This window comes from Notolabrus celidotus, chromosome 19 (assembly GCF_009762535.1).
Source record: "Notolabrus celidotus isolate fNotCel1 chromosome 19, fNotCel1.pri, whole genome shotgun sequence".
In the NCBI taxonomy this organism is placed as follows: Eukaryota; Metazoa; Chordata; class Actinopteri; order Labriformes; family Labridae; genus Notolabrus; species Notolabrus celidotus.
The window spans coordinates 5432959-5460572 of NC_048290.1; the positions used below are offsets into that span (position 1 = coordinate 5432959).

Genomic DNA, 27614 nt, shown 5'->3' on the forward strand with positions numbered 1-27614 from the left:
AGAGTCATCTCGCAACAAAGAAAGGCAGAAAAATTATAAAAAAATTATTATAATTAAAAAAAAATCACAATATATTTACAGTAATAGACAAAATATGACCTTTTAGATTACTTAAAGCTGCTGTTGGTAGTCACAGAGTAAACATATGTTCATAGAGAGGGACTTCTAATGTCAACACTATCCCTCCCAACCAGATTTCCTCTTAGCCCCCCAACACAGATCGGCGTGTTCAGTCATGATAGTGCCGGACTCATAACCAATCAGTGGACGTAGTAGGGGCTGCCCCTTAACCAATCAGGACAGAGGATTGGAGATTAGCTACGATTGGTGCGTCATAATGGGAACAAGGGGAATAATAACATTGCTTGCTACATTGGCATTTCTCTACTTTCTCTACTTCCTTATTTCTTTATGTATTTATTTTGGTGCCTTGGTCCACAGTATCCTGTAACCTCTTGAGTCCTCTGCCTCCCTCCTCCTCCCGCCACCACAGATAAACATTGACAGAAAAGGGTTACAACACCCTGAGCTGTCCCACTAGGCTCAAGAATCACCTTAGCCTTAGCCTTAGGCATTGGAAAACGCAGAGATTTTGCAATAGTCTCATAATACTCCACTTACCGATGAGTACCGATGGGTATTATGACCTTTTCTCCAAACCCAGCACAATTTTTTTTTTGTATTCTTTACATCATTCCTACCAACAACTGCTTTAAAGAATACAAAAATCTAGCGACCCTTCCATTAGTATCTTAAGACCCCCCCCAGTGGGTCCCGATCCTCACTTTGGGAACCCCTGCTTTGGATAAATGACTGTTATAAGCAAAATATTTAGTCATTTACTTAAATTCTCTACATCAAAATGATATCAAGTCAAAAGTCAGAAATGCATGAAGGGGAAATTTACAATTTGTATTAAATATATTTATATCCGAACTCAATTTATGCTATGCAGGGTAAGACATTTGTTGGCATGTTTACAACTATAAACGCCACCCTGCGTTGAGAAACCTGAACTACAGTTAGGCAGCTGGGTCAACATTAAGTATTATTTTATTTCATGCATGGATATTGTTTTTACTGTAGAAGATTGGCGCATTTTCAATGTTGTCAATACATAATAAAATACATATTTCACATAATTTAAAGTTAATCCTCCTCAGTCTGCCGCTTTAAAGGTGACATATTATGCTATTTTTCATCAAAATATACTGGTCCAAGAGGTCCCCAAAACATGTCTTAAAAGTTTATTGCTCAAAAAAACACTTTGAAATGAGATTTTGGTCTGCCTGTAAACCCCTCTTTTTCAGCCCTGCTCAGAACAGGCTGTTTTCTGTGTCTGTGCCTTTAAATGAGAATGAGCTCTCTGACCGTTCACTGGGGGGCCTCCATGCTGCAGATGATGGTGTTGGACTGACACTTGTACCTTTATGTTCAACTACCAACCAAAATAAAATCTCACTCCATGGAAAACACACTGTTACACCTGGTTTTGTAGTTTCACAACAATGAGAACTTAAATAGATAAATACAGATGTCTGTGTCTGCCGAAATATTCAATCAGCTTCAAACTAAAGATTTGAGCTGAGTTTTTGATGTAAGTTAAGGTTCAAGTTTTAGTGTTTAAAGCATCCAGAAATTTGGCTTGAAACAGTAAAAACTCACATGATTGTAAAAGGGGAGTTTGATTCTGCATCCACTGAAATCTCAGTGAATTTAAGTCTTCAATAAATGTTAGTTTAGAAAAACAACAACTCATTTTTCTGTTTAAGCCGAGTCCCTGTGGACCTGGCAGTTCAGGTTTTGATTGACATCTCCCTCATTCTGATTTCTTTACCCTGTACATGAGAGTCATGGTTGTTAGTTTTTCCCTGCAGAGATAACAGCTCAATGTAAAATTAAGAAGATGCTTCTTTTATATGACCCTGTTTCTAAGTAAGTTTGCTACATTTCACAAGCTATCCCAAGTTTCAGTCCAATAAATGAACAGCCCTGGTCAGCTACCACCCAAAATAAAATCTCCCTCCATGGAAAACACTCTCATTCACACTGTTACACCTCATTTTGTAGTTTTACAACATCACGTTTAGCTTGACACAGTCAGTGAGTCCTGCTGTTTATCTTCACAATGCTATTAGGTTGGGATGTTGATAAAAAGTATCTGAAACCTGAGACTGGATATATCTCAAATAAAGATAGATACCTCTAACTTACATTTCTATTTGAACTTTTTTAACCTTTATGACAAAGTTTCACATTTAATATCAGGCTCTTAATGGCATTGCTGCACACCTTTCTACTGTAGAATACAACTTCAGAAACACACCTTTCTACTGTAGAATACAACTTCAGAAGCACAGATTTAAGTTTTGTTTTGTTTTTTTTATTTGATGCTTATGTTTTTGGATGTGTGGGAGGAAACCCACAAGTTCACAGGAGGATTAGGTGTTCTTCATGCGGGGCTTCTTCCTTCTTGGAGGTCTGTCATCGGCCTCTAGTTCCTCCAGGACCTCTGCGTTCTTTTGCTCCTGAAGACAGAGCTGCTGGCTCAGCTTATTTACTTTCTCCAGGTAGTGGTTCTCGAGGTTTCTGCAGAACTGCTCTAACCGTTCTTGTTCTGCTCTTGGGATGCAGTTGTCTTGTGCAGATCTTTGCTTCTCAATGAGCTTCTGGTGAGCCATTTTGTAATTCTCCAGTTCGTTTTGGAGTAAAGCCGCCTTCCTCCTCTCCTCCTGGATCGCTGCTGTTAAGGTTTCTAATCCGGTTTCATTCATTGTTTGAGTGTTGTTCTGGAATTGGAGCTGGGTGTTGAGGTTTTCCATCTCCGTCAGCAGCATCCTCTCTCTCTGGACGGCACTTTGCTGCAGGACGGACATCTCCTGCGCCATTCTCTGACAGACGGTGTTATATTCTGCTGTCATGGACTGGATGTATGACTGGTCCTGAGAGATTTTATCAGCATGAGCCTGCATTTGTTTGTGGAGCTCATGCTGAAGGTTCTCCACCACCTTCCTGGCGTTGTTCATTTCTGCCTGGAACCTCTGTTCTTCCTGGTTCATTTTCAGGCGGAGGGCATCACGGTCAGCTGTCAAAGTTTTGATAGTAGTCTGATCCTGTGATTCTTTGGCAGTGTGAGCCTTCATTTGTTTGTCAAGCTCACACTGAAGACTCTGCACCACCTGGTTGCCGTTGTTCATGTCGCTGTTGTACCGGGCACCAAGCTCCTGGTGAGCAGCGAAGACCTTTCTCAGCTCTTCTTGCAGAGCCTCGTTCTTCCTCCTCTCTGCCTGGAGCTCTGTTAAAGCCTTTTCAGCGCTGGTAGATGGCTCCACTTGAAGCGCATTTCCATTGACCAGCATCATGCTCCTTGACTTCGCTCTCTCCTTAGCTAGCTGAGTTTTTACCTCCTCTAGCTCTTTTTGGAGTTGCATCTTCTCCTCCTTCTCGTTCCTCAGCATCTGGTTCAAGGTTCCCCTTGTCGCTCTGGTTCTTTTTCTGTCGACATCCATGCGGTCGCTCTGCTGAGCTTTGCCATTATTGCCATTGAAGGCCCTCTGGTTCCGCTTTTGCAGTTTGTAAAGCATTTTGTCGATTGTGTTCGGTCTCTGTCTCACAGTGTAGGCACTAGTGAAGGTTTGAGATGATATGACTGCTTGGACAGTAGGTCCTGGTTTACATACTCTCTGAATGGAAACAGTCCTTTGATGTCTGTATTTCATATGATGTCACTGATCATAAGAGTTTCAAAGTCCCATCCGGTGTGCTTTGTGACATCACAGTGTGACCTGAGCTCTGGCTGCACAATGGCTGCGCCCGGGAGAGGGATTTTTTGGCTTCAGAACTGTACAACGGGAAGAGGCGGAGCAACGCTGTCCATTTTTATTTACAGTCTATGGTTGTTGTGACGTATGAAAAACACTGAAAACTGAAACGGCTTGTTTCAGCCAAGCGGCAAACTCCGGTCTCAAACGATGAAGCCAATGCGGAAGTGATATAAACTGCAATACATCGAAAATCCGCTTGAGGCTGGCTGCAGAAACACCGGAAACCACATAGATATGAATGGGAAAAAGACGATCTTTGCAGCATTAATAAACATGTTTACAGCCTGGTTCAAAAAACGTCTTGGCCCTACAACGCTAATCTCTCTAATGGCATACACTGTACGGGGGGTGAATTTTTTTCTAACGTGACGGTTAAGAAGATATTAAGATTATGAGTTTTGCCCAAATAAGGACATGACTGACGTGACTCCCGGTCGGGAACACACAGCCATTGGCTAAGAGACTCACACTACGTCACACTCTGCCTAGTTGAGTTCCGCATTACCAATATGGCTGCCGCCGTTTTGATTTCTCCACCTTTCTGTAAATGTGTGTGAAACGAGCCGTTTCAGACTTCCGTGTTTTTGTTACGTAACAACAATATCCGGTCTGTCACGGAGTCAGAGCTCGGAGCTTGTTCAGCCCATAGACTGTATAAAATAATACCGAATCCCCTCCTTCGTTTTTCATTACCTGCACAAATGTGTGCTAACAAGGAGCTTAGGAGGGAGGCATGCTAGTTGTAGGCTGTCTTAATAAACACAAAGGTCGGTTTTACTCCCCACGTCTGCAGATTTGAAGATCTAGTGGATGATTTTTATTTATCATGGATAAGTGCTAGCGCTAGTTAGCATAGCTACATAGCTACATGTCGTAGCTGTAGCTGTGTACCAAGACACAGGTCGACATACTGACAAATAAAACAACAAGAAACACATAATCTATGACCAATCCTTCAGAAAAGGTCCCGCTGCCTTTCTGGCAGAGGTCGGTTTTACTCCCCACGTCTGCAGATTTGAAGATCTAGTGGATGATTTTTATTTATCATGGATAAGTGCTAGCGCTAATTGGCATAGCCACATAGGTACATGTTCATAGCTTTAGCTGTATACCAAGACACACATCGACATACTGACAAATAAAACAACAAGAAACACTAAATCTGTGACCAATCCTTCAGAAAGGTCCTGCTGCCTTTCTGGCAGAGGTCGGTTTTACTCCCCACGTCTGCAGATTTGAAGATCTAGTGGATGATTTTTATTTATCATGGATAAGTGCTAGCGCTAGTTAGCATAGCCACATAGCTACATGTTCGTAGCTGTGTACCAAGACACACGTCTACATACTGATAAATAAAACAACAAGAAACACTAAATCTATGACCAATCGTTCAGAGAGGTCCTGCTACAGGCGCCTCTCCGTCAGGATCAGATTCAGAGGGTTGAAGTAACGTGATCTCTGAGCAGCCGTTTATATTCAGCCAACATGTAAACATTAGATCAACATGCTGGAGAGCCGAGGCCACATCCACTTCCGGAGGGGGCGTGGTCAGAGGGAAAACAGAGTGTTCTGAGGAGGAATGAAGAAGAGGACTTTTCAGGCATGCCAAAATCTGATTTCAAAGTGTTTTTTTGAGCATAAACTTTAGACATGTTTTGGGGACCTCTTAGACCAATACATATTGATGAAAAAAGCGTGATATGTCCCCTTTCAAAAGTCGATTTTGCATGATATGTCACCTTTAACATCATCAGTCTAAATGAGTACAGGAGTTTACGTGCTGCACTTGAACGCAGCATTTTACCCCGTCGTTTACATCTATCCACCACAGGGGGCGCTGTTTCCTCCATTTACTGTCTGCAGACAAACACACACAGAGGCTAGAGACACTGTGGCGGAGTGGAGGTGGAGTCTGAAGGTGGGGAGGGAGAAGAAAGGGGAGAGAGGAGGAAAACGGGGAAAGGCAGATACAACCGAAACAGGGGGGGAGGACGGTGGATGATTTACGCTTTAAAAGTTGCTGTACAACAAATTAAAGAGTTGTGGCGAAGAGGAATTAAGCAAGATGATAACCCCGTACTTCCTGGAGAATTTCTGGGTAGGTGGTGCTTTTTAATAACCATGTTTACACCGGTGCTATTCCGTATTATTCCACTGCTGTGCTCCCTCCCTTATCACGTCTATGTCACCCAGTAATGAAGCTGTTTTTAAGGCTGCATGCTGAGTCGTGTGGTTCATTTGTAAGTTGTGTCTGGAGCAGTGGTGGTGTCCAGACTAACCACTCAGCAGCTCCCCCCCGGCTCTGGGTGCATTTCCTCGGCCAGTATTATTTTGCCACCCCGGGGTTTGGGGCCTCTGGAAACCAAACTAACTTGAAATCTCAAAGGACCCGCCCACGCTCCTCAGTGATTGGCTGTCTCCGGCTCGCGTGGAATGTTGCTGGTCACTTCCTTGAACGCCATTGGACGACTCGGCTGTCAATCACAGCCGTTGGTCGGACGCGTCATTCCGTTCCGTCACAAAGTTTCAGTGAGAGGCCAGATGTTTAGTAAGTTAGAGAACAGCTTTAAAAACATGGAAACTGTCCTTTAAATGTCACATACAGTGAATTTAAACACTTATAAAGAAAAGTTAACACTACATGAACAATAACTGTGTTCAAACTGCTCCCTGTTTCCTGCTTTAAAGGTCAATTCTTGACGTTTTGACGTGGCTGTGTTAAAGCAGGTTGCAAAGTGAAGCCTGTCTATTTTTGCTGATAGTGTCTACTTTGTTTTTCAACCTTTTATTGCTCTTGCACAAGTCCCAAAGCCCTAAAGACAGTGTCATTAAATAAAAAAACACCTTTGCCATGAGTATAATAAGTCATGTAAGGAACTATCACCACTGCAGCAAATGTGGGTCATGTTTTGTTCTTATTTTGAGTCATTTTAAACTCAATAAATCACATTTTCTTTTAATATTTCTCTTTAAAAAGTGTCAGAAGTAGAGTTAAATTGAATATATATGCTTGTAAATGTGTTGTTGCTTTTATTCTATTACTGATAAGGTGTATCTGTAATCATTGTAACCCTCCTATAATCCTTGGGGTCAATTGGACCCCATTCAATGTCTCTAAATTAATGACGAACATAATTTTTTTGGCTTCATATTTCATGAATTTTCCTAATTTAATTGGGACAACTGTGAAAATGTAAAATTAAAAATTTGATATGTTCCAACTTCCTGTAAAAAAAAATATAAATCAGTGTTCCTTGGGGTCAATTTTTTTTTGGTATATAACATAAGAAATATCAACATTTACACACATTTGTTTTGGTTGTTTTGGATGATATTGAGGTCACTATGACCAAGGACACTTCCCCATGTGACTGCAGGAGCTGGGATCAAACAGCCAACCTTTAGAATGAGATATAATATTTCCAGCATCCATGTGTCTAAAGACATTCAATGTTACAATGTAATTTAGCAGACGCTTTTATCCAAAGCAACGTACATACGAGAACAAGAACAACACAAGCAAAGATCTAGACAAGAGGAAACAAGATCAGTAAGAGTAACAAAGTGCTTCAAGTCTATTTGGGTGCAGGTACTGCCAAGCAGTGTAAAGGCAATGCACAGAAGTAAGTAAGTAAGGAATTTTTTTTTTCTTTTTTTTTTTAAAATAAAATAAGGAACATCTACAATGAAGCAACCAAACCATTTAAGATCTTCCATTATCAATGATGTGTCCTGCGTCATACGTTTTCACAACATAGAAACAAGGCAGGGCTAAGAAGAGCATGAGAAACTTGCAGCAGTTTGATGTTCTGTTTTACAAAAGAAGTCCTTCTGAATGCTTTAAATTGTGTTTATGCTTGAAATATATTTTATTTAAAGGGATATTTAGGTAGTCAACAAAGAAACATGAAGTACCTGACACATAAACCTGGGTAACAATCTGGAGGTTTAAATTGCTGGGGTCAAATTAACCCCTAGGATAAAAGCTGTTAGGAAATATGAGGGTAACAGGAGGATTAAACATAGTGCTAGACATATCCATTTAAATATAGAATATTTGTAGATATTTTTAATTACAAAAGGTATATTTTTGTAGTTTTCACACAATCCCAAAGTGGACATAAATTCATGCTATTTATTTACTTCGTTGCCCCTGACAATGAGTGAATTAAAATGCATTTTGGGAAGATTTTGACTCATTTTCACGTCGTCCTGAGATAACAAAGCTTGTTTTCTCATGGTAACTAAATACATTCCTGGCAATCAGGAAAACAAAACAATAGTGTAGTTCAGACCACGATATGCCATGCTACCATCCTTCACACTAATGAGTTAGTAAGCTCATGTCTGTGTATGTTTTTTGCACTGATGATCATCTGATGCTGCGTTGAGGTCCATAGTTTTTCCTCTGATGCAGATATTTCAGCACATTTCTCCACCACTTCTCTGTTTCCCCTAACATGGGAATAACAGCTCTTCTCTCTGGCCTCATTTGACCTCCGCTCCAGGTGCTGAAGGGTACCGGACTCACAAAATGACCCTAGTCACTGAAAACTCCCTGAGCAGTTAAGAACTACAGTACTGTCCATCTGAAGATCCCTCCTCTAAAGGAGACTCCATCATTAACTGAATGGGAGAGAGGGAGAGCCGGGACACTCCTGATTCTTCAATCTGGCCTTTGTGCCCCCTCGGAGGGCCACAAGAGAATCCAGTGATGGCAAAGATCAGCTGTGTGTTTAACATGCAGGACACACACACACACATGCAGTCTTGGCATTGGAGGATGCAACCATTTCTCAATGAGTTGACTACAAATCATCACCTCAGGCCGACACACGCACAGATTATAATCTGTCACCTATCGTCATTCATTCCTGCGCTCTTTCACCATCTTGTCTTTGATGAGGAATTTAGTTCAATCTGTTTCCTTGTATTTAATCTTGGCTTGAATCTCTCATGTAGACATGTTCCCCCTCAGCTGAATAAACAAGTTCTTGAGGAATTAAGAGCCACACATGGTACTGCAATGTTTTTTCGATTGAAGCTGCAGCTCTTGAACGCACCCTGGCTGCAACGTTTCCGCTCACTTGCTTTACATACACATCTGAAATGTCCATTTCCCTTTTTTTTTCTGTGTTTGTGCATGAGTTAGTTAGTTCACTGAGGCATTTGGATATACAGTTGGATATTCAAATCTTCCCAACTGGTCTGGTATATCAGCAGTGGTGGATGCTTGTATTTTCAAGAAGTGTCCCAATTTGCAACTTAGCCCGTTAGCTTGGTGAATAAAGAACAACAGTCACCAAAATATAAACTTTAGCTCTTTTAGTGATTTAAGTAGAGCTGGGCGATATCCATAGACTGTAAAAAATATGGACGTAGTATCCGTGACATCACCCATCTGTTCCTGAGAGCTGTTTTGAAGCAAATCGACGGCAGCAGCCATATTGGAAATGCGGAACTCAACTAGGCAGAGTGTGACGTAGTGTGAGTCTCTTAGCCAATGGCTGTGTGTTCCCGACCGGGATTCACGTCAGTCATGTCCTTATTTGGGCAAAACTCATAATCTTAATATCTTCTTAACCGTCATGTTAGAAAAAAATTCACCCCCCGTACAGTGTGTGCCATTAGAGAGATTAGCGTTGTAGGGCCAAGCCGTTTTTTGAACCAGGCTGTAAACATGTTTATTAATGCTGTAAAGATCGTCTTTTTCCCATTCATATCTATGTGGTTTCCGGTGTTTCTGCAGCCAGCCTCAAGCGGATTTTCGATGTATTGCAGTTTATATCACTTCCGCATTGGCTTCATCGTTTGAGACCGGAGTTTGCCGCTTGGCGATATCACAAAAATATGTTATCACAATCTTTTTTTTTCATATCAGTGGATATCGATAATTATCACGATAAATATCAAATAATTATTTCATTTAAATTTAAAGGCAGAATTTTTTGTCCAGCTTGTATCTTGATTTTGTTCTCTTGTAAGCTTTTTGAATCCCTCATTTTAGACAGTGCTAACAGGAAGCAGGTCTTTTGTGTAAATTTAGATTCTTGTGAAGTTTTAGTTTATAGATTCTTATTTTTCTCAGGTTGAGATCATTTGTATAATCAGATTTATTTACCCACTTCCTGAAAATGTATTAAGTTAGTAGTTAATACAGTGTCAGACTAACAACTCAGCTTTGAGCTGCTAGGTTTTGAGTGAGTGTCGCTGTCGCTAGTTTCAGCTTTGTTTACGTTCTGCTCCGAACATCTTTAAAGCTAGGGATGGTAGCCACGGAAAACTAGCGTGAATTTGAATGTAGCATGTCCTCAGGACTCCGTCTAACCCCTCCCGCTTCCACTCGGAGCTCCTCCAAAATGACGCCCCCGCTCGCATGCACGAGCGCCACTGATTCGCGACCATATGATGGTGACTGATTCAAAACCGGTCCTCAGCACATGCTTTGTGTTTTGCACTACGTCAACTCATGTCTCACTCAGCGGTAAGAAAACACCAAAACATTCTCATAGTGAAAGTTAAAAACACAAACAAACATGAAATGTACGCTTTGCAGGAGGCGGGCAGAACGGCAGGACAGGATTTGATTGGTTTCATTATTTGGCTCCTGATGGCAGGGATTGGTTGGTGTTTTACTCCGGCTGTAGATAGCAGGTTTTTTTCACTCTTTTTTAAAGAACACATTATGTATTGATTACCATCAGGACATAAAGATAATTTTAACCATTATAACAAAAAGTGTATCTAAATCTGACTACCAACCCCAGCTTTAAGCCCCACCTACCTTTCATTCTGCGACATGATTGGCTGTTCAATGTCATATTCATCTTCTGTCTAATGTTGGGTGGGAACCAGCGTTTAACACATATTAGCAGCCCCTCCCTTTCCATTGGTTGAGGGGGTGTAATTACAGGTTTATATATATTGAGTTTTTATCAAACATTTGTTATATATTGAGAAAAATGATACCACTATAATTTATCGAATTATCGCCCAGCTCTAGATTTAAGACAGCCCTACTTCCTCTGACACTGTTATAACTGGGAAGGGAAATTATCCTTTATTAGCCCATGTATTTAAAAGTCGATGAAATGTATTATCTCTCATTGAAAGCACGACTTCTATTTAAAATGTGGACAACAAGTGCCTGTTAGAAAATAAATTCTACCATAATCTATCCTCTAAAAGTCACTTATGCCGTCCACATTTTCAATCTTTGATCATTTGTCGAAGAAAATCCTGCTTTTCTTGGTAGCCAGCTGTTACCTGTAGCGATGACTGGAGTGAATCAAACTAAAATGATAAAAAAATTTCTGCCTTTGAGGAAATAAACTGCAGCAGAATAAACGGACCTGTTTATGAATACACGTTCTCTGACCCCTTTCTTCTTCCGGGTTCAGATAGATCCACAGCAACAACTGTCTTTAATGTCACAGTGATGTTTGTGTAACTGTAACTATGTGGTGGAAGAGGCTTAAATTTTTGGGGAAAACCCTGGGCCTTGGCCACAGAGCCAACATGTATTTGTTGACTATACTGAAACCCTCTGTTGTTCCAAATAGTAGTTGGTCTGGTTTGCAGAAGCAGCAGGTGGTTTAAGAGTAGGAGGAGAACTCAGTTGAAAGAGTCTTGCAACCTTTAACTGCACGATATTTGCAAAAATACTTAAAATGTCAAATAGTCCATAGTGAACTCTATAGTTTGATCCACATGTGTTTGACAGTGTTTCTGATTTTCCAGACTCCCCTGCAGGGCTTTACCAGTACAATGAAACTTTAAAAAAAGAGACAGCCTTACTTTTTCTAATGATGTAGCATCAATGTTACAAAAATTGCATGAACTGTAATAACTAATTATGATACTGTATGTGGAACTGCAATAGCTTGAAGAGAAGGAACAACATAACAGAGATTTGACTAATAAGACTTTCTGTTTTGATGGGTGCAACCATTCTGTACTTTACAGTAATGTTTCAGCAGCCCACTGCAGCTGAAACATGAATTTACTTTTTACTTTAGGAAAACAAACACAAATTGAATTCATTACACTTTATTTAATACTTGAAGAAATGCAACAGCTTGATGATGATGTCATTTTTAATGCAGATATTTGACAGAGGGTTTCTGTTGTGATGGGAAAAGCTTTTCCAGGACTGCAGCTCAATGAAACCCACAAAAAAAAAATGTGCGTCTGAACTTTTTCTCATAGTTTACTGTTACGAAAATGTACATACATCTCAATACATTGTAATACCTTGATGTAATAGTTACAGCTTGTCACAGAGCTTTAACTGAGGGTGTCTGTTGTGATCATAGACTGTATAAATAATGGACGTAGTATCCGTGACATCACCCATCTGTTTCTGAAGTGCTGTTTTGAGGCCAATCGGAGGCAGCCATATTGGAAATGCTGAACTCAACATAACTGCTGTCGAGCGAGTGTGACGTAAAGAGGCGGGCTTTGAGCCTCTTCGCTAACAGCTACAGTGTTCACCCCTGTCAATCAAGTCAGCTGTGCCTCTCACAATGGAAACTCACAATCTTAATATCTTTGAAATTGCTGTGTTAAGAACGCCCGCCCGTACAGTGTGTGCCGATCAAGAAATGAGCTATCCAGACTACATTCGTTTTTTGTACCAGACTGTAAACATGTTTATTTCTGCTGTAAAGATCGGCTTTTTTTGAATTGGTGTGTATGTGGTTTCCTGTACTTCTGGAGCCAGCCTCAAGTGGACACTGGAGGAACTGCAGTTTATAACACTTCTGCATTGGACTCATATTTTTAGACCGGAGGTTGCCACTTGGTTGCGATGGGCAAAGCTTTTTCAGGATTTACGGTACTGCTGCTCAACGAAACTCACAAAAGGTTTTGTTTTATAGGCTTGACTGAACATTTTCTCATAGTTTACTGTTAAGAAAATGTACATTGATCACAACAAACTGTAGTGCCTTATTGTAAAAGGAACGGCCTAATGGGTGAAGCTATTCTAGACTTTACGGTTACGATCAAGCAGCCTAAGGAAACTGAATACATCGACGTGTGACCAAACCTTTTCCCCTCTATTTTAGTGTGGAGAAAATGTACGTACATCTCAAAACATTGTAATACCTTGTTGTAATAGTTACAGCTTGTCACAGAGCTTTAACTAAGGGTGTCTGTTGTGATCATAGACTGTATAAATAATGGACGTAGTATCCGTGATGTCACCCATCTGTTTCTGAAGCGCTGTTTTAAGGCCACTCGGCGGCGGCAGCCATATTGGAAATGTTGCACTCAACATAACTGCTGTTGAGCGAGTGTGACGTAAAGAGGCGGGCTTTGAGCCTCCTAGCCAACAGCTACAGTGTTCCCGCCTCTCAGTCAAGTCAGCTGTGCCTCTTGTAATGGAAAACTTGTAATCTTAATATCTTAGAAATTGCAGTGTTATGAAAAAATTCACCCCCTGTACAGTGTGTGCCAATAGAGTAATAAGCTATCCAGCCTACACTCCTCTTTTGTACCAGGATGTAAACATGTTTATTTCTGCTGTAAAGATCGGCTTTTTTTGAATTGGTGTGTATGTGGTTTCTGGTACTTCTGGAGCCAGCCTCAAGTGGACACTGGATGAACTGCAGTTTATAACACTTCTGCATTGGACTCATATTTTTAGACCGGAGGTTGCCGCTTGGTTGCGATGGGAAAAGCTTTTTCAGGATTTACGGTACTGCTGCTCAACGAAACTCACAAAATGTTTGTTTTTTAAATGCATGACTGAACATTTTCCCACAGTTTACTGTTAAGAAAATGGACATTGATCACAACAAACTGTAGTGCCTTATTGTGAAAGGAACGGCCTAATGGGTGAAGCTATTCTAGACTTTACGGTTACGATCAAGCAGCCTAAGGAAACTGAATACATCGACAAGTGACTTAACCTTTTCTCGTAGTTTAGTGTTAAGAAAATGTACGTACATCACAATAAATTGTAATACCTTGTAATAGTAACAGCTACATACAACAGATACATGGGTGAAGCTTTTCTAGGTATTACGGTACTGTTTCATGACCCTCAAGACACCACAAACTGAGCTTTAACTCCTCCCATGGTACCAAAAACAAACTAAAATCTCTCTAAGATTATAAAGATGAACCTCAGTTGTAGAAATTCATAACAAAGACTTGCACTAGTTATTCTATCAGAACTCTAACCTTGTTATTGTACTGTAAATATTCCAGATTCCTACGAGTACTTGGCCTAGTGATCGACATCTATGATAAGTGTATATATGTGCAGTCTGGAAGCCTCTAGCGTGTCATGGGAAGAAAGCGCTGTGATAAGCAATCAGTGTTGATACAGCCAACAGCCCCAGGATGCCATTCTTCTCCCTGCTGCAGTGAATCTGTGTGTTTGTGTGTGTGGTGTGTGTGGTGTGTAGACTCTCTGAATGAAAGTTCAGAGTCAGAGTCAGACTTCCACTCGTTACTATAAGAGTCCAAGGAGATGTCTTTCTCTGTTTGTCTTTAGAGAAAGCTCTTGCTGAGTTGTGAGGTTAAAACATGTCGTGAGAATCGCTTACATCTTCTGTAATATTCCTCCAGGGGTCAAAGGTTTTGGTAAACATTGACTTTTCGCTTTCCTTGAAACACAAATCCGGCCCCATGGTGATGTAGTCTTCTGGTTTTACCTAGATTCACTCAGTCCTGTTCTTGGGTGTGTGTGTGTGTGTGTGTGTGTGTGTGTGGCTCTTGTTGTGCGATGTGACAGCTCAGTGCACCGCTCCCAGGCCTCTCTGGTCACATGACCGGTGGCAGACGCTGTGATGTCATCCCGCTGTCTGCTGGCTCCGTGCTGGAGGCTCTGTGAGAGCCGTGTACAGTCTGTCTGAAGGGGGGCGGGCGGGGCGGGGGGAGAAGACGGTCTTGTTTAGATGTTCCTAAATTCCTCAGAGTGAGCAGACACGTTTTTTTTTCCACTGCACCTTTCTGAAAGCTCTCACGTCAGCCTTTAATTCCACGGCAGCTTATTTCCTATTTACTCTGTTGCTAGTGGAAATTATATTTACAGAGACTCATACACTTACACTGTGATGGGATGAATGAACACTGTTTACACTGCAGCAGTGACTTAAGCAGCCATGGAGAAGATGTTCTTATTAGCTCTATCAGATGAATAGAGATGGGTTCATTTGTTTACCTCTGCCGTCAGGTTGTGTTTGGTGGAATAAACCGTACCTCTTTTCTTTTTGCTGATTTTGTCCTGCACATGTAAAAGTAGTGTATCTTAAAAAATGAATCTCATCCTTGTTTCTTGTAACAGTCAGCTGTATCTCTAATGAAGACCTCTGCAGTATAAATTGTGAACTATCTGACCCTGCAACTTTCAGCTACCCCATGATTCCACTGCAAGCATGTTCTGCTGCACACCCTGGAGATGTTCTATGCCCACTCTGGTTAATGCTCGTGTTTCCATCTGAAGCTGTAGCGCATCTAAGATCCATTCTAGAAGTGTCCTGTTCCCGCTCTGCTTTTCTAAAGATACGTACCATGAAGCACAGTTGATTTTGAAATGAAACCTCATGCACAGACAAGATCAAATCATGTAGACATGGCTTTATCATTTAATAATTATGTAGCATACTCACCCAAGTCACCCAGAATACTATCCAAATGATCAGCAAATCAACCTCTGACAGGCACAGTAACCTGTTGTTAGTATGTCCTTTGCATACATTATCACGTGGTCTTGATACTCCCACGTGATCTTGTGGAGTTCTCACGGGATTTTGTGATCTTGCGAGTCTAACTGCTTCAAGCTGGGCTCATGCTTCAAAAGTGGTTCCAGTGGGGTATGGCGGGTGCTATCTGACAACGCAAAGCCGAGTTAGTCCCCTTCCTCTGACACCTACCCTGCAGCAGTGATTTCAGGCATTAAAAAAGACTATATAAAACATCAGTCCTTATGCTGATGATCTTGTTTGCTTCTGTGGCACACAAAGAAGCATAAGCATACATTTCAGTCTTTTTCATAACCAGCTAAGAGGACCTCACAGGAGTTTTAACTGAGAATCTTAGCTGTGCAAAATGTAAACAAAGACACTTCTGGTCTGCATGCTGTTTATCACCTCATCTGACACTAACCTGGCTGCAGCAGTAGCTGGCATTAAAGCTAACTTAGCAGAAACAGTGACTCTTATTTGCTTTATGAGGACATATACGGGCGTCTGTGCTGATTTCAGTCTGTGTCATTACTAGCTTAAAACTCCTCACTGTAGCTTTAGTGTCATTTTACAGGCAGATGCCTCAGACTTTGCAATTGGACCGATTGTGATGATTTGTGGTTTCTATTTGACTGATAATTTAAAGTTCCTTTCATGAAACTTGAGATATTTTTTTAACCAGGCTCATATAAGAAGTCTATATGAACCCATATAGGCGACTTGCAGGTGTGATGTAATGTCGGCTGCATCTTATACAACATTATTCATTAACTAGAGAGCCTGTGTCTGGCAGAGGTTAACATGCATTTGTAATCCATCCATCCATCCATCTTCTTCCGCTTATCCGGGTCCGGGTCGCGGGGGCAGCAGCCTCAGCAGGGAAGCCCAGACACTCCTCTCCCCGGCCACTTCCACCAGCTCTTCTGGGAGGATACCGAGGCGCTCCCAGGCCAGCTGAGAAACATAGTCTCGCCAGCGTGTCCTGGGCCTTCCCCGTGGCCTCCTCCCAGTCGGACATGCCCGAAACACCTCCCCAGGGAGACGCCCGGGAGGCATCCTAACCAGATGCCCGAACCACCTCATCTGGCTCCTCTCGATCCGGAAGAGCAGCGGCTCTACTTTGAGCCTCTCCCGGATGTCCGAGCTCCTGACCCTATCTCTAAGGCTGAGCCCAGCCACCCTGCGGAGAAAGCTCATTTCGGCTGCTTGTATTCGCGATCTCGTTCTTTCGGTCACTACCTACAGCTCGTGACCATAGGTGAGGGTCGGAACGTAGATTGACCGGTAAATTGAGAGCTTTGCCTTCTGGCTCAGCTCTCTCTTCACCACGACAGACCGGTACAGCGCCCGCATCACTGCAGACGTCGCCCCGATCCGTCTGTCAATCTCCCGCTCCCTTTTCCCCTCACTCGTGAACAAGACCCCGAGATACTTGAACTCCTCCGCCTGGGGCAAAGACTCCCCTCCGACCCGGAGAGGGCAGGCCACCCTTTTCCGACTGAGCACCATGGCCTCGGACTTGGAGGTGCTGATCCCCATCCCCGCTGCTTCACACTCAGCTGCAAACCGTCCCAGCGCGAGCTGGAGGTCACCGCTCGATGGAGCCAATAGGACGACATCATCTGCAAAGAGCAGAGACGGAATCCCAAGGCCACCGAACCGGAAACCCTCCGCCACTTGGCTGCGCCTAGAAATTCTGTCCATAAAAGTTATGAACAGAACCGGTGACAAAGGGCAGCCCTGGCGGAGTCCAACCCCCACCGGGAACGAATTCGACTTACTGCCGGCAATGCGAACCAGACTCTGGCTCCGACAATACAGAGACTGACTGAATTTGTAATCATGAAACAGAATGATATCTGCTATAATGTGTCAGTGTTTGTTCCTAGTTTTTGCTTCTTTGTGCTGGAAATGTCTGGTTTCTTCGTCGGTTTTGTTAACCTGGACAGTGAGATTCTTTCTCATGTGTTGTGTTCCCCGGTCGAGCTCACCTGGAGTGTGTTTGAGTGTTAGTTTACAGGGAAGTGCACACACAGACATCTTCCCCTTCAGTTACAGAAAGTAAAAGCTCTTCTATTGTGACAAAGTCTGCAGCCAATAAAGTTAAAGTGGGACGTAAAAATCCCCCAATCCAGACACGTGTTTCTAAATTCACAGATGTAGGACTGCAGGCTTCAGTGCTTTTTGTTCCAGTGTTTTTAATTTCCATAAAGTAATTTATTGACAAATCAAGAGTCTTAATGTGCAGCTTCTGGATAATTCTGATGCTTAAGTTTGCACATTAATGCAGACAACCCTGTGAATCAAACAACGTGTCAGTGCACCGAAATCCGAACAACTTTAGAGTCTTTCCAGCTGAGATCATCTTCGTCGTCGTTTATTGTTCGAACAAGAATGCAGTATAATGTTTGGAGATATTAGCCAGCTCTCCTTCCATGTCATGGCTTTCATTACTGCCTGTCAGGCAATAAACACTTGATTCCCTGCATGCAGGATATTGAATCTGCTGTTGCCTTCTTACAAACGCTCTGAATTCCTGTCCTCTTCTGCCCGGCAGATGTGAGATGATAACTGGAGCACTGAGGTTTTTTTTTAAATCAGTTCTTTCAGGTGGTATTTCAGATTGAGGATATGTCATGTAGCTGTTTTATTGTGTGTAAACTTGACTCTGTTAGATCATTATCATACTCTAAGGCTGTTCCCTGGGATTAAAGCTACTCTTATATTGTGATCTGAGGGGATCATGAGTGTATGTTTAAAGAGAGACGAGGTGAACTCATGAGCAAACAGGCGACAACTTACAAATATTCACCCTGTGCATTTGCATGTCTCATAATAACCCATCGTTGGATCAGCTTTATTGTGCAACCTGAAACCAACGAGACAAAGACATGTTTCAGATCCTCACATTTGCGAAGGATTGTTTGGTATTTTTAGTCAGGGATGTGATTCTTCTGGTTTTAACCAAGCGGCAACCTCCGGGTGCAAGAATTGAAGCCAATGCAGAAGTGTTCAAAACTGCAGTTTCTTGGGGTACCGTTAGCCTAGTGGTCTAAGTACAGAGGCTATAGTCCTCATCCCAGAGGTTGTAGGTTTGATTCCAACCCAACCATTTATTGCAAGCCTTCCGTCACTCTCTACTCCCCACATTTCCTGTCTCTCTTCAGCTGTCATATCCATTAAAGGTGAAAAAACCCCAAATACAACTTAAAAAAACAAACTGCAGTTCCTCAAGTGTCCACTTGAGGCTGGCTCCGAAAGTATCGGAAATCACATAAACACCCATTCAAAAAAGGCGATCTTTGCAGCATAAATAAACATGTTTAAGGGGGGTGAATTTGTTTCTAACGCAACGCTTCAGAAGATATTAAGATGATGAGTTTTGCCCATTTAAGAGCATAACTGACTTGATTGACAGGCAGGAACACATAGCTGTTGGCTGAGAGGCTCAAAGCCCGCCTCTTTACCTCACACAAGTTAGGTTAAGTTCAGAATTACCAATATGGGTCCCACCAACAATTGGCTTCAAAACAGCGCTCAGGAACAGATGGGTGACGTCATGGATGCTACGTCCATTATTTATACAGTCTATAGTGGCCACCAATCCTACACTCTGCACCTTTTAAACATTTTTAACAGGGATTACACAGCCCCCAACAGGTTCATGTTAAATATCCTTTGACTGCTCCAGTAGTCATGATAAAACAACTTTTCAACTTTTCAACTTTAGTTGTTCCAATTATAAAGCAAAAATGTCTAATGTTTCTAATTTAAAGCATTCTCTCACATGGATAACTACACTATAGTTTGCCATTGCTGGATACATTGCTAGCCTTATTGTAAAAAATACTGTTAAGGCTGATTTATACTCCTTTATCATAAAGACATGATTACAGGGAAGAATAGAGGAGGATATGAAATACACGGCCGATGAGTGGGGATCCCAGAAGTGCTGTAAATGTGGGAAATACAATGCCGCCAAGTGGACCAATCACAGGGCTTGCAGTCCTCGTCGATTCGATGCACAGTTACATTTTGGAGGAGGTGCACGTCAGCTACGTGTGTAGGTCTCTGTGTAGGTACAGGAGCTACGCAGACATCTGGCGTAGGCTACACCGTTGATTGGACGCAGAAGTAAAATCAGCCTTTAGTAGTGTTGCTAATGCTATTGAAGCTTGCTTGCATAGCATTAGCTTTCTTGCTAAGCTAATTGACCAGAAATATCTCTTGCGATCCAGCTGTATTAAAGATTTGTTGCATACGAGTGTGATGAACAGAGCGACCATAGCATGAGGACCTAATGGGTTTGTGATTGCTCCAGGTATTAGTCACATCCTCAGGTGTTGCAGCTTGTGAAAAAACTCCAGACTTTGACTTCTGTTTTTTTGTCCTTGCAGAGTAGCCGTAGTACAAGCACAATAACAACCTCATGTCAGGTGTCCATTAGCAGAAATGACTGCACCCTTCCTCGGAGGTTAACATCCATTATTCTGTGATAATGTGCACTTCCTGTTGAGTTATCCCTTACCCAGGAGTTCCACGAACACTCAGCAGATCTTAGTCAGCGCTCAGCTGTTTCATAAAAGCTTTTTTGCTGGATATGAAGAGACATGTCAGTCTCACAACTACTGCAAGTTAAACCGTCTGTCACTGACTCTTGATGCTCGCTTGAACCTAAAGTGCAGCTCGAGGTTAACAAGTTTTCCCAGCACGAGCATTAGAGTACATTCAACCATGACATGAGCTGTCTACTTGCTCAGCCATTACCTTTACTCCTTTAAGTCACTCTTTAGCTGAGGCCCCTGTATATATATCACCTGACTCTGCTCACTCTTGTACTCTCTGTGAATCTCCCAAGCTGTGATTGACACATGTGTGCTAACCTCTCAGTGTGTTCTCCTTCTTTAAGACAGGCAGGAGGGCGATTAAATAACCTCTCAATCTTAATCTGAGCAGAGCGTACTCCTGGATTTCACAGCGTGTGGTTGGAATATTAAACAACTAGTGTGAAGGAGTGAACAGACGAGGGCATTGAGAAACAGTGCTGTGGTTTCACTTCCTATACTTCTGCTCTCTTCTAACCCTCCTGAACTCATCAGAGAGTGTGATCAGTCCCAGTTTAGACCTTTAAAACTTCAGTTTCTGCAGATTTACTTCTTCACATGATGTTCAGAGTAAATCTGTGTATTTGTAACCTGCTGTAGAGTCCAAACCGCCCATGCTGGTTCCTGTGTTTGTTAGTATTTGTCTCATGTATTCATTGATATCACATTCCACATGAGCACACTTGTTTGACTCTCTTCCTGTTGCTGTTCTGCTTTGTATGGAGCTTTGTGTGTCTTTTTACTCACTTCCCTGTTTTGTCGTCTGATCGGCCAATCACCACCACCGCCGCGTCTCTCGCTCCGTGTGCATTATGTTGTAAGTGTTATGTAAAGCTGGTGTTATGCATGTTGCACTTTTATAGTTACACAGCAGGAGGTGAAAAGCAGAGCTCCAACTCGAGGAGGATGTTTCCCCCGATTAATGTGTATTTGCTCTGTAAATAAAGCGCGGTCAGAGCTAGCCGTGAGCTTGGTTTTGACACAAACTTCCTGACCTTTCATCTCGGTCAGTGTGGAAAAACAAGGCCCAAACTCACTCATGTTGTCTAACCCCTGTGCGCCAAACTGCTGACACTGGATCGCTCCAGGAACTAGGAAATATCTGCTGCGGTGTCTGGATGAGGTGAAACAGAGGTGGACAGCAGATTGAGAATGAGGATGAGCTTCAGCCTGTGTTGCAGTTTGAGTTTCTGTATTTGTCATCATTTCAGGACCGTCATGTAGAGCTTCAGTCCTCCTGATGCTGATGAGCAGACATTTTATGGTTCCCCATCCCACTAAATAAACCAATAAAACTTCTAATCCAGTCAACCTGCTGGACAGTACTTCATTTATGTTGCTTTAGTCATCCTCACTGAAGAAACAGACTGATGGAGGACAACGTGGAAGTGAAGTGATTCTTCTCCTCCTCTTTGAAGTAATGACAGAGGAATGTTTGATAATAATGTGTCACTAAATTGTAGAGTGTCCGCCTCTTATTAGATGACAAACACGCCTGACCTGTCAGCTGTACAACTGTGGACAGACTGGTAGATCCGTTTAGGGCCCTGACCTATAAAGCTCTGGAATTCAAAGCGGGTACCTATTTTTTATTTTAATTTCATTATTATTATTATTATTATTATTATTATTATTATTATTATTATTATACTAAAAATATAATTTTTTACATGGATTGTATTATATTAATTTTGTTATTAGTAATAGTAGTAATAATAAAAAGATATAATTACTATAATAAAATATTAATATTTTTAAATTGTATTATTATGATTACTAGTATTATTAATATTATTATAATACAACTACAATAATATTTTGTATTTTTATTATATTATATTAATTATGTTATTATTTATTGTTAGTAGTAGTAATAGTAGTAATAATAAAAATCTATAATTACTATAATAAAATACAAATATTTTTAAAATATTATTATTACTACACCAATTATTATTAACATGATAATAATAATAATAATAATAACATTATTATTATTTTTGTTATTTTAGTTATTATTTTTCTTTATTATATTTAGTATATTAATTTCATTATTATTTGTGTTAACAATATTAATAATAATACTATAATTAATATCATAAAATGCGAATAAAAACACACATATTTATAAACATGATAATAATAATGTATTTTAAATTAATTATTATTAATATTGTTATTATTATAAAGGGGGAAAGAAACCTCAAATTTTTAACAGAAAATATTAAATCTGAATTTGGAAAAAAACAAACTGTTAAGTGGTTTTATAAATACTTTGTGATTGATTGAATGTATGAAAACAAATAGATGAGTCTCTACAGCTCTGTCTTTAATAAGCTAACTTATAAGAGGAAGCTCAAGGCTGGACTAAAGAAGAGGGTTCTCCATGTCCTTAAAATGTATGGTGATGCTGTCCTTTTATTCAGTGGGATTGGTGTGCTCACAGTTTGCTTTCACTTTCAGTGTAACCTGCTTCATACTAGGCTAACCTAACAGTGTTTTTAAATAAACCAGTATCACTGTGGGGTCACTCCATGACCCTCAAACATCATCTTAAATATAAACCCAACATATTCAGTCATATGAATTATTCAGAGGGACGATTGTGTCGTGAAAGCATCAGTGCAACAAGACACCACTTTCTGGTGGCATGGTTACATCAACACACACACACACAGAGTCATCCAGCTCTCGCTCATAATCGCTCTTCACTCTTACTTATGCTCCAGCGTCACATCACTCTACCACATTTTAAAACCGTATTACATATTCACTATCGACAAACATGGCAAAGATGAGCATGGTGGACCAGAAGCTGCTGCAAACACATCTGGAAGCTATGCAGAGCGTCAGAGCGCTGCTGCTGGAAAAAGCCTTCACGGTGACGTTCCATCCATACCTGTTGTTGGATCCAACAGGTGTTTGCTCAGGTGACTGATCTGTCTGCATCTTTTTTATGTCTCTGTGTTACAGGGTGAAAAGAATAATGGCTTCGATGTGCTCTACCATAACATGAAGCATGGCCAAATATCCTCCAAGGAGCTGACAGACTTCATCAGAGAAAGGTAAGACAAGAGTGAGCTTCATTTGATGTAACAATACCGTTCACACAGCACATAATTGATGTGCTGTTTCATTAGTGTGGTATTTAAATGAATGCCTCACCTTTATTGTGGTAGCTCAGCGTCAGCTGGGTTGGTCCAGTGGTTTTTAGCAGTAATTGAGTCTATTTATGTTTCCTAACTTCCAGTTTCAGTTCCTGTTGTACTTGTAGACGTGGCGAGTGATGCACCAATCTGACATTTAATTCCCCCTCCTGGGCTTTTGGTGAGAGCCTGTGCAGACAGGTACAACTGTAGATCAGGCTTTTTTGTGGTAAACACCATCAGGTCGAGTAGAACAATTTGCATTTTATTATTTGTGAAATTCTTTCATGTTGCAACATGAATCAAGACACGAATATTAATCCAGTATCTGTTGCCACCATAGGCTGAGGTAATGAGCTCATCCACTTATTTCATCTGGACTGAGAGAAATGATTAGATCACCTTCCTGCAGCCTGCGTGCATTATGCCCGAGCACTTGTTAAGGACTAACTTTAGTCTCCCACAAGCTGAAGCTTTTGAGCTACATGCACATAAATGCAGAGGAAAGGTGGTTTGGCACAGTAAGTGATGATAACACACTCTCACTGACTTGTCCTCCACCAGGAGTGAGCACAGACTGAATCAAACATGCATGTAATCACAAAGACATCACCTGTTTGTTTCCAAAGAGGCAGCAGGAAGCTAAAAATTATTAGGGGTTGTCTTGAAATCAGGGTAGTCTTATATTCTGGTTAATACGGTATTATGGATGATCCACACTGAATCATTCAACCAATGTATCTGTCTGTATCAGAGTGGTTTGTTTCAACTAAGTCTGCAGCTTTTTGCATTGTTTTTTTTTTGTGATCAAAATTTTTATTGAATTTTTTCACAGCAGATGACATCGCCGTCAAACAAACTATTTACACATCACCATTGCCGTGTTATAAAGATAATATTAATCAAAAATAATGACAGAGAACGAGTAGGTAAAGTAAAGAGCAGTGACACAAGGCCACACCATCATTCATACATTTGGAATAAAAAAACAATAAATACAAATAACAAATAAAATAGAAGAGGGAGAGGATTGAAAGGACATATCCATCAATTAGATAGCTCATGTGTGTAGGTTTCATATTCTATATATTAATTGCTTTTTGCATTATTAATGATTCATTTTGTCAGTGAATCTCTCACTGCTTCACTTCATGAAATGCCAGAAGAATTGACTTCCTCAACTTCTCAGAGCCCCTCAGTTGTCTTAGTTAAAGTCATAAATCTTCACATTTACACGTGGCTGTAATATACACTACCAGTCAAAAGTTTGGACACACCTTCTCATTCAATGTTTTTTTTTTTCAACATTGTAGATTAATACTGAAGACATCAAAACTATGACATAATCTGGTTTTGCCATAATCTGGATTACAACAGTGGTCAAATATGGGCTATCCATTGTGTGCTAACCCTACCTCTGAACAACACAACTGATGGTCTCAAATACATTAAGAAAGCAAGTCATTCTACAAATGAACTCTTGACAAGGCTCATGTTAATTAGAAACCATTACAGGAGACCACTTCATGAAGCAGACTGAGAGAATACCAAGAGTGTGCAAAGCAGGAAGGAAAAAGGGGGCTACTTTACAGAATCTAAAATATAAAACATATTCTGCTTTGTTTAACACTTTTTAGTTAATTAAATAATTCCATATATGTTCTTTCATAGTTTTGATGTCTTCAGTATTAATCTACAGTGTTTTAAATAATTAAAATAAATACAAACCCTTGAATGAGAAGGTGTTTCCAAACTTTTGACTGGTAGTTTATGCTAATTGACAGTCTCTGTATTATCACTGATGTAGATTCAGATGAGTGTTCATGTAATGTAATCTTAATCCCTTCATGTAAGAAGCTCCGCCCACCTGTAACCTGCTATTACCTTAAACACCTTCAGTGCCTGTGTCTCCGTAACACCATAATAACAGCTTCTCATCTAACTCTTCCCAACACTATAAAGATTAGCCTCAGCGTGTCAGAGGTGTGTGTTTACACATGATGGATGTTCTACCGCTGGAATCAAACCGTGGATTCCTCCGTCGAGGCGACGTACAGGAATGCACTCAGACTCTTTGATTTACTGCAGCGTGTGTGAGGTTTGACCTGCTCCACACTGAGGGTATTCAAAGATGTTTGGCAGGTCTTAATTGGCAATGAATGAGGACGAATAAAGATTTCAGTTTAACATTACTGTTACTGATAATTCCAGGATAGCAGCTTCTTACCATTAAGTTTGTTCTCAGGACTGATAATCCATCAATTTAAAACTCATCTAAAGTCATCCCTATGATGGTGAATGGTCGGCATATGATTTTACTACAGCAGCTGCTCAGCTGAAGGTCACTGTTTAAACCACTCAGGCTCATAATGATGTAATAAATCACCTTGCAGTGTTTCATTTCCATCAAATATTAACACTTACGCCGTCTGCAAGAACACTGTTGTTTATTCTATACAAATAAATCAGTCAATCATTCTTAAAGGGACAGAGCTTCAGGTAGAGACGTGTTTCTTGAGCTGTACTATGTTAAATTTTTAAGGAAGTAATGAAACTCTTATCACACCGTGCATTTTTCCAGCTTGTCTTATGATTTTCAGAGCCATTCCCCCTCTGACAAACGGCCCTCTGGCTCCCTCTGGTGGAGAAAGACACTCAGTGCATTGTGTTAATATTTCTCAGCCAGAAAAAAAGACACACACACATCCTCAGAGTTTCTTGTAGTTGCTTTGTTGCAGTTATTTGTTGCAAGATGCAAAAAATAGCTGCACACTGCTGCTTGATTCTCAGTTCTTCTTTTAGTCTGAGTTGACGTGAGAGAGAGTTTAGAAGAAGTGACCGAAAATAGTCTTCATTCTTCAAAGTTTTTCTCATACTTGAAGAATGACATGAACAGGACTATAGGACTATAGTCGGCATGCTGTCAAGATAATATTGAAACAATAACAACAACACCGTCCTCTGTTTGCACACTGAGCGTTACTTCACATACCATCCTGTTAAAAACTAGTTTATAAGTATTCTTCCAATAACTTTAAAGCAACTTCTGGAAGAGAGAGTAAGTGAGAGAGAGGGTGAGAGGAAGTTAGTATGACAAAATGCACAGAAGTGGAGAAAAAAACAACAACTTCATTCTGACATCTGTCCTAATGTAGCTTATTTTATCAGGAAAGTGTGTGAACAATGTTACAAGAGTGATGCTGTCTCATGTAAACAACTCTAATGTGTGCAAATCTGTGTGCACGGTTTGCAAATCAGTGTGCACAGATCTGCAAATCTTGTGCACTTACACTGGTTATTAACTTTTGTGCACAAGAAAGTCAACTTGTGCAAAAAAAGGTAAAAACAATCAACTTAAAGGACTTCAGGAGCCTCAGAATTTCCTAACTTTTCATCAGCACCAGTCCCATTTATTCAAATCTCCCCACATGTTTGCTGCTATTTAACCCAAGCATTGATTCATGCATAGAACTGTTGGAGTATAAACACTTGGACTCTTTTAGTTTTATTCTTCTAAGTTGTTTAAAGTCACACGTTACTCCTGGCACTTTCGCCGTATTCACAAAATGATGAGTACAAAAATAAAGGTCTATTCTGAGCTGAGACGGAGATGTGGAAGTGAGAATGTGATGCATTTGGAGCTTGTCCCATCCTCTCTCTCTGTGTGTGTGTGTGTGTGTGTGTACCTGTGTTTGTGTCGCTGTGTGTGTTTGTCCCGCTTCCCCCTGGCTGACCTTCTTCCTGTGAAGTAACTGCAGAGAGAGAGAGGGAGAGAGAGAGGGAGAGAGAGGCTAAATGAAACATGCATAATTCAGGCTTTGACGATCACACTGCCTCCGTTTTTTAGGCTTTTTGTGCTGCTGTCACTTTGCTGCAGATGATGAAGTCAAAATGGGAAATTGAGAGAAGCAGGGGATTCAAACACCCACTTTCACGCTGCGTCAACCTCAACATGAGGTTTATGAAGAGATCCCAAGAAGCCAAGCCACATGTATTTGCCCTCACACACACAGAGCATGTGGTCAAACATTCATGTTACAAGGTCAGAGAAGGTGTAGATCTCAAATAGTTAAGACACGGCGTGTTTGAAGCAAAACTGAGCTGGAAACACTTTAGAAAAACTTTCATTATATATCTTTAATCTCTGTGTTTGATCTGTCGCAGGAGTACTATTGAAGAAGCCTACGCCAGGTCTATGACCAAACTCGCCAAATCAGCGGGCAACTTCTCCCAACTCGGGTGAGTGTGAGCAGCTTCCTACAGATATTTTAAAAAGTCGTTCTTCTTGCGTTCTCTCCTCTGAAGCGTCTTGTCTTGTTATCCTAGCACTTTCGCTCCGGTGTG

The 27614-nt window shown here is 41.0% G+C and overlaps 1 protein-coding gene across 2 annotated transcripts in view; it reads left to right on the forward strand.

Annotated features, from left to right (window-relative positions):
- Window positions 1-5725: 5725 nt before the first annotated feature.
- Window positions 5726-27614, forward strand: part of fcho2 (FCH and mu domain containing endocytic adaptor 2) — a 67900-nt gene continuing 46011 nt past the window's right edge. The window contains exons 1-4 of one of the 2 annotated variants that reach the window (XM_034710149.1): window positions 5726-5922; window positions 23098-23189; window positions 27435-27509; window positions 27597-27614. The exon at window positions 27597-27614 is cut by the window's right edge and continues 124 nt beyond it. In XM_034710149.1, coding sequence (XP_034566040.1) covers window positions 5890-5922; window positions 23098-23189; window positions 27435-27509; window positions 27597-27614 — 218 coding nt within the window. In that variant the 5' untranslated portion in view covers window positions 5726-5889. The remainder of the gene's footprint in view (window positions 5923-23097; window positions 23190-27434; window positions 27510-27596) is intronic. The other variant, XM_034710150.1, reaches the window with a different exon arrangement.